The 7742-nt window shown below is 42.9% G+C and overlaps 1 protein-coding gene across 1 annotated transcript; it reads left to right on the top strand.

The window, feature by feature from the left end:
• The first annotated feature begins 528 nt into the window (after positions 1-528).
• On the top strand, positions 529-2361 carry LOC149185108 (uncharacterized). The gene is made up of 3 exons (XM_089415552.1): positions 529-1383; positions 1504-1962; positions 2065-2361. The coding sequence occupies exons 1-3, from the start codon at positions 529-531 to the stop codon at positions 2359-2361; spliced, it is 1611 nt and encodes a 536-aa protein (XP_089271678.1).
• The last annotated feature ends 5381 nt before the right edge of the window (positions 2362-7742 follow it).

Genomic DNA, 7742 nt, shown 5'->3' with positions numbered 1-7742 from the left:
GAAGGAAGAGGAAGAGGAAGAGTAGTCCGTAGGGTAGTAGATGATGGACTTCGAGAGGAGATTCGAGTTTTGCGTGAAAGATTGGCAGTGGTGGAGGCTGGGGGAAGAAGAAACCCAGCAGATGACAGTGATGAAGAAGAAGTTGAACCAGAGGATGAGTTCGAAGGGGTAACACCGGAACTCAAATTGTTGAAGTCAGTTTTGCTGTCCAGTCATAAGCCAAGGCATGAGTTACCTACTTATGACGGAAGTCTGTCCGCAGACGTGTTGTTGGATTGGCTGAGTGAAGTCAACAAATATTTCGAATTCGAGGAAACCAGTGAGGATAAACAGGTGAAGTTCGCCGCCACCAAACTAAAGGGACATGCGTCCTTGTGGTGGGACAGCATTCAGGCGGAGCGGAGGAGGCTTAACAAACAGCCTATAAAGAAATGGTCTAGGATGGAGGCCAAGCTGAAAGAGAAATTCCTGCCGAAGGATTACCAGATTATGCTATATAGGTAGGTATAGAACCTGAAGCAGAGGGGAATGACTGTAAGAGAATTTACAGAGGAGTTCTACAAGTTAAATTTACGGGCAGGATATGTAGAAGACACCCCAGAGAAAACAGCCAGATTTGTGAATGGCTTAAGGGGGGAAATCTTGGATGAAATTGGTATCCTTTCACCCCGGACATTGGACGAAGCCTATCAGTTTGCGTTGAAGGCAGAGGAGAAAATTAACCGGAAGCAAAATGCCAGAAGAGGAGGTGGAACTGGCAGGGGGAAAGGTAAGATGTTTGGAAGAGGCCGAGGTGCAGGTTCAGGTGAAGAAAGCAGCAGCTCTAAATCTGCTGGAGCAGCAGAAAAAGACAATAGCACTAGAGGAGGACGACCACCTCAGCGGGGGCGAGGATATGGTCGGGGCAGGGGAGCTGTCCAGTGCTATCGCTGTCACAAATGGGGACACAAGTCGTATGAATGTCCTGAAGGTGAACCAGCAGGTGGGAGAGGAGCTTATGTTGCTCAGCCAGAGGATGCTGAGGCAACACCTCAAGAAGCGGAAAATGCACCTGAGACAGGTGAAGCTTTGGTGTTGAATAAAGTGCTGTTGAAACCAGCAAAGGAGGTTGCAGAACCAGATCAACGAAAAGCTTTGTTCCGCACTGTCTGCAAGTCGCGGGGCAAGTGCTGCAAACTGATCATTGATAGTGGGAGTACGGACAATCTTGTGGCTGTGGAGATGGTAGAAAAACTGGGATTAAAGAAGTTAAAACATCCCACTCCCTACAAAGTGTCATGGCTGCAAAAAGGGCATCAACTGTTAGTTGACGAACAGTGTGAGGTGGAGTTTCAGATTGGTAAGTACAAGGATAAAATCCTTTGTGATGTCATGCCAATGGATGTCTGTCACCTACTGTTGGGACGACCTTGGCAGTTTGATAGAAGTGCAGTTCATGATGGGAAAACCAACTGCTATAAGTTTGTGAAAGATGGGATCAAGCATACGCTTGTACCCATCAAGGAGGAAAACACAGCAGAAGCTAGTGAAGTGAAAGCACTGCTGTTAGGCGGAAAAGAGTTTATAAGACAGATTGAGGACAGCGAGATAAATTTTGCTGTCATAAGGAGACCAAAGGCAGTGGTACTTCATACACAGGTTTCGGATTTGCCTGAAGAAGTTCAGAAATTACTGCAGGATTTTGGAGACATTGTGGTAGATGATCTTCCAGATGAATTGCCACCAAGGAGAGGTATTAGTCACTGCATTGACTTTATACCAGGAGCAAGCCTGCCAAACAAAGCAGCTTACCGCATGAGTCCTAAAGATCATGAAGAAATTAGGAAACAGGTCCAGGAGTTGTTGGACAAAGGTTTGATTCGGGAGAGCATGAGCCCATGTGCAGTACCCACTGTTTTGGCTCCAAAGAAAGGAGGAGAGTGGAGAATGTGTACAGATTCCAAGGCTATTAACAAAATTACTGTTAGGTACAGGTTTCCCTTACCTAGGATGGACGATATGATGGATTGTTTGAGTGGGGCGACTTATTTTTCGAAGATTGACTTGAAGAGTGGATATCACCAGATCCAGATTCGGGAAGGAGATGAATGGAAGACCGCTTTCAAGACGAACGAAGGCTTATATGAGTGGCTGGTGATGCCTTTCGGTTTGAGCAACGCTCCCAGCACGTTCATGCGTCTGATGAATGAAGTGCTGAAGGAATTTAATGGTAAGTTTGTAATAGTTTACTTAGATGATATTCTGATTTTTAGTAAGACTAAGGAGGAACATTTCAGACATTTGCAGAGTGTGTTGAGGAAGTTACAGCAAAACAAGCTGCTGATTAACCTGAAAAACTGTACTTTTTTCAGCGAGAATTAGTATATCTGGGATTTGTCATTGCAGAAAATGAATTAAAAATGGATCCAGAAAAGGTGGCAGCTATAGTTAGCTGGCCTTCTCCGAAAAGTTTATTTGAAGTTCGAAGTTTCCATGGACTAGCCAGTTTTTACAGGAAGTTTATCAGAAATTTCAGCGAGATTTGCGCACCAATGTTGGATACGATCAAGAAGATAAATCAGCCATTTCACTGGACTGAAGCAGCAGAAAGTAGTTTTCAAACTCTGAAAAAGAAGATTACTGAAAGACCAATGTTAAGACTGCCGGATTTCAACAAACTTTTTCAGGTTCGTTGCGATGCCAGTGGTACAGCCATTGGGGCAGTCCTTAGCCAGGAGGACAGACCGGTTGCTTATTTCAGTGAAAAGCTAAATGAGAGCAGACAGAAATACTCAACCTACGACAAGGAGTTCTACGCCATTGTGCAAGCTTTAAAACATTGGCGACATTATCTGTTAGGTAACGAATTTGTTTTATTTTCTGATAATTCTGCGTTACAGTACATTATGCAGCAGCATAAATTGAACCATAAGCATGCAGCTTGGGTTGAGTACTTGCAAAGTTTCACGTTTGTACTGAAACACATTAGCAGACAATCAAATAAGGTGGCAGATGCACTTAGTAGGAGAACGTTGCTTCTCCAGGAAAGCACGATGCAGATTTTGGGATTTGAACACCTAAAAGAGCTGTATCCAACCGACACTGAGTTTATGGAAGCCTATGAGGCTTGCCAAAACCCGCTGTTACGAAATGACAGCAAGTGGCTAGACTATAATCTACAGGAAGGATTGTTGTTTAAAGGAGGGCAGTTGTGTATACCCAACTGTTCTATGCGGGAAAATATTGTACAGGAAAAGCACAGTGGAGGACTGGCTGGACACTTTGGTATAGACAAAACGATTGCTCAGGTACGACATTTCTATTTCTGGCCGAAATTGCAGCGGGATGTGCAGAGGTACGTGAGCAGATGTAAAGTGTGTCAACTAGCAAAGGGTCACAGTCAAAATACTGGTCTTTATTTGCCATTGCCGATTCCAAGCCGACCATGGGATTCAGTGAGTATGGACTTCGTTCTGGGTTTGCCGAAGACACAACGAGGTTTCGATTCAGTAATGGTTGTAGTTGACCGATTTTCAAAAATGGCACATTTTGTACCTTGTAAGAAAACCAGCGATGCTACTTATATAGCACATCTTTTCTTTAATGAAATCGTTCGGTTGCATGGACTCCCGAAATCCATTGTCTCTGACAGGGATGTAAAGTTTACTGGTCACTTTTGGAGAACTCTGTGGAAAAAGTTAGATACTCAATTGTAGTTCAGCTTCGCTTACCACCCGCAGACTGATGGTCAAACGGAGGTAGTAAACAGAAGCCTAGGAAACTTACTTCGAAGTTTAACAGGAGAAAATTCCCGGACATGGGACCGTGTACTTGCACAAGCAGAGTTCGCGTACAACGATTCACCGAACCGCAGCACCGGGTACAGTCCGTTCCAGATTTTGTACGGCTTACATCCGCGAGGAGTGCATGAATTACGAGATTTGGGGAAACTTGAGAAACGGAGCGCTGATGGGGAAGAATTCGCTCAAGCTATGAGCAACTTGCACGAACAAGTCAAGCTGAAATTGCAGGACAGCAGCGAAAAATATAAACAACGAGCTGACACAAAGCGTCGGGAAGTTCAATTTAATGTTGGGGATGAAGTACTTGCGTACTTACGTAAGGAGAGGTTTCCAAAACGGGAGTACCATAAATTGAAATTCAAGAAGATCGGTCCCTGCAAGATTGTCCGAAAATTTTCTGCGAACGCTTACGAGATACAGTTGCCACCTGGGATTGGGATTTCTCCCATTTTTAACGTGGCAGATCTGTTTCCCTATGTCGCTGGTTCGGAGAATGATGCAGCAGCAACAATGCCACAGGACACCAACCATGGAGAAGATACTTGGACGAGACAGTTGCCAACGGCACCACCCCTTGAGATCGAAAGAATTCTGGATACACAGGTAGCTAGACGCACACGCAGGAAAGAGTATCTGCGGTATTTAGTCAAGTGGAAGAACCGTCCAATAGAGGACAGTTCATGGCTCAACTCAACGCAGATACAAAAGGCGGGCTATTCTGTTGACGACCTCATGGAACGGAGCCATGACTTTTTGCCACCCCGGGAGCCTGATGCAGGAGCATCCAGCTCTGAGGAGATGAATGACTATTGACGGACTCAAGGGAGAACAAAAACAAGTCAGAGGCTACAGGATTGGGTGGACAGACCACCAAGTTGGTTATTGTTTTCTTAATTATTGTTTTATTTCCTTTTATCTCATAGCATTTTAAATTACAAAGTTGTTTAAGCCCAGGAAGGGAAAACTGTTTAGTTAAGTTTTGTTAAAGAATAACTAAATGACAGTTAGGATTCAGGTAGGGCAGTTTGTCAATTAGTTATGTTTCCATGTAGGTTAAAAAGAAAAATAGGCAAATGTAGAGGGACTTCTTCCCTTCGTGAACAAGAGAGAAATAGAAACTTGATCAAGAAACCCTCTGTAACAGAACTAGTGTAAATTTGTTTGAGATAATCTATTGCTGACATTTTCCCATATTGTGCACACAAGTGTTTACTGTGTATCTACTGTATTTTTAAAAGTGAATTGAAATGGAAAGAGTTTAACTGTAACTAGAATTTCAAGAACGTTACAGGCATCAAATCAAGACCACGAGTCCATATTGCACAGAACCAGTATGCCAAGCACAAGGAGTAACGCGGCCACATAAAATCAATATACAAGCTTACAAGAAAGAGGTATCAAACCAAACCACTCTGTTTCCATTAACTTAATTAAAGTATTTCATAGTCATTGCACACAGAAAGATCGATAAACCTTACAGTATCATGTGATAAACCCCGGCATCACCGTAAAGCACAAATTACCAAACCCTTGTTACAATAAGATTGTAGTTTGATGCAAAAGAACAAAGCACAGAGACTGCAAACGCTGGCAAAGGGCACGGCCGAACCCTAGACAACCTAAACAAGCTGATATCTACATCTACAGCCATATTGAACAATCTACAGACATACTGGAGCAGGAGTAAACCCTACCCGTTTGCAAAGGGTACCAGGGTCAAAAGGATTTGAAGATTGCGCAACTCGAAACCCTCGTGAGCGAGCCTTCTGTTCAAGCCTGCACATAGAAACAGCGAGAGGTTAGAATCATCATCAGTATAAGAGAACGAAGGAGCAAACAAATGTGAGCATGAAGGAGATGTAAACTCACCCACAGGTCGACGGAGAGCTGTTGAGACAGAACCCCATTCCACAAACTGAAAAAGGCACAGAACCTGTAAGTGTCGATAAAAGATAACCGTGCAGGGTGAATCATAGCACGCTAGCTTACCTTCGAGGGCGGAAAGAGATTGGAAGAGCGGCAGCTTCAAGGTCGCAGTTACCTGTACAAAAATTATAGCTCAGTAACAGAGAATGCAAAGACTCTTACAGTGAACCCACGAAAATATAAAGCAGCTTACCATAACCTCAGAACAGAACCACTGAGCCATACAGGTCCACGCACCTCAATAGACAGCATCGAAGACAGAGGAATAGCTCCTCAACAGAAACTGTAACCATTGTAACCATTGACCGAGTACAGGGTTCGTCTGTTGGACAGAACAGTGACTAGGGTTCGAAACCGGGAGCATCGCCACAGGAACGCAGAGAGAGCATCGACAGAGTGATAAGTGAAAATGAGCCAAAGGTAAGTCCTTAGGGTTTAACATAGGCGGGAGGTAACGGAACAAGCCGGTGGCTAAACCTTTCAACCGGCAGATGCGTGATTTAATAAGCCTCGGATTGGGGGCCAGGTAAAACCGCGGGAGTTTTGTCCGCACGCAAAGTGACCACCGGGGCCTGAGGTGAGACCACGTGACTGTGTGTCCACGTCACCGAAGGGCTGGGCCATCAGACCCGGAGGGGGTTTTCCACCTAAATTTTTTGTGCTACCTGTGTTCTTTTACTCACTGTTGTTATTACATAAACATTAATGATAACTGAATATTAACTAATGCTCTGAAAAGATTTAAAAGTGTTAATTGCTAAAAAATATTGATTCACCCCCCCTCCCCTGAGTGTTTCCCAACACCCACAGGGGTTACAAGGGAGTCCAACAAGTGTGACCACATCTTGTATTTCTCGCGTGCATGCCTCCCCAAATCTGTAGGTTTATGCACTCAATGACATATCCCATGGTTTAAAGGCATTGGAACACATCTCTAGCCTGAATTTTTTTTTGTCAAATATGGAGGTCCCATCAACCCTAGAAAGTGCTCTGATACTACTAATTATTCTCTTGATCTATGAGAAATTCTAGAATACCAAATATGCAAAGAAATACAACCCAGAACAAGGAATAAAATGAGAAAAACAACAACTATTTTATTATTTAGAGATGAAAGCAATGTTCTCTTGCCTCTTCAAGGGGGAAACCTCCAGCAAAGCAGAGCTCGATTACAAAATAAGACTCGATATTTCTTAATGGGGAGTCTCTATCCTTTATATAGGATTCATACATACAATACCATGGGTCATTACCATGGTTCTTTCAATACCATCTGTTATCACAAAATCAGTACTAAGGGCTGCAGCCAAGCAAGATTTCATGTAACTCTTTCAACCAGACTTTAGACCAAAGATTAGCCTCTTTGATCAGAGAGGGCTCTCTCACAGACTTTTGATAAAAATCAATCACAACAACAGATGGCTAACTCTTCACACATTCATGAAAACAAAGCTGGTTGGACACATATCAAACTAGTCTTCATTGGGCTATGGAGTCTCACACCTTTAGTAAACAAAAGCACAGTCATTTCATGGAAGTCAAGGCTCTTTGCATTAAATGTTCAAACATACTCCACAAAAACCACAGCTTGCCAAACACACAGGAAGTCAGAGCATAAGATATGAATTCTGAGTGATTGTGCTATAACAAGGCTGTTAAAAGAACATTAAGAAAATAAAACACTATCACATTTGAACAATATAATCCATTGAGAATCTTGAGAAGAAACAACCACTGTTTTACTATTACTGTAATAAGTCTTTACATTGGCCCAAATAAACTCTGTTTTTGTATAAAATCTCCAACCTTTTTTACATCAGAGTCATTTCTATATATAGGAAAACCAAAAGTACAACTACTTGAGACTCCTCAACAAGCATGAAGGGAGCTCGAAATCCTATCATTAATTGCCTTATCCATATCTAAACAAACTAATTAATTACAAAGGTATTGCGCTGTGAAAACATAGAGTCCCTTTCCCATTGAAACTCTAAGTCTATCTCCTCGTGTGCATTGATGCTTTCTTGAAATTTG

The sequence above is a fragment of the Pinus tabuliformis genome, chromosome 3_2 (assembly GCF_031772625.1).
Source record: "Pinus tabuliformis cultivar Carrire ecotype Pingquan chromosome 3_2, CPIR1, whole genome shotgun sequence".
Lineage (NCBI taxonomy): Eukaryota > Viridiplantae > Streptophyta > Pinopsida > Pinales > Pinaceae > Pinus > Pinus tabuliformis.
Note: the sequence above shows the minus strand (reverse complement) of the source record. Positions and strands in the feature narration are given on the sequence as shown.

What these genes read in the sequence shown, in the direction of transcription:
- LOC149185108 (XM_089415552.1), top strand. Translation starts at nt 529, where the DNA reads ATGACTGTAAGAGAATTTACAGAGGAGTTCTACAAGTTAAATTTACGG. An exon ending in GTGATGTCATGCCAATGGAT is followed by an intron (nt 1,384 to 1,503) that starts GTCTGTCACCTA and finishes GTACCCATCAAG; the next exon opens with GAGGAAAACACAGCAGAAGC. An exon ending in AGGCTATTAACAAAATTACT is followed by an intron (nt 1,963 to 2,064) that starts GTTAGGTACAGG and finishes GGATATCACCAG; the next exon opens with ATCCAGATTCGGGAAGGAGA.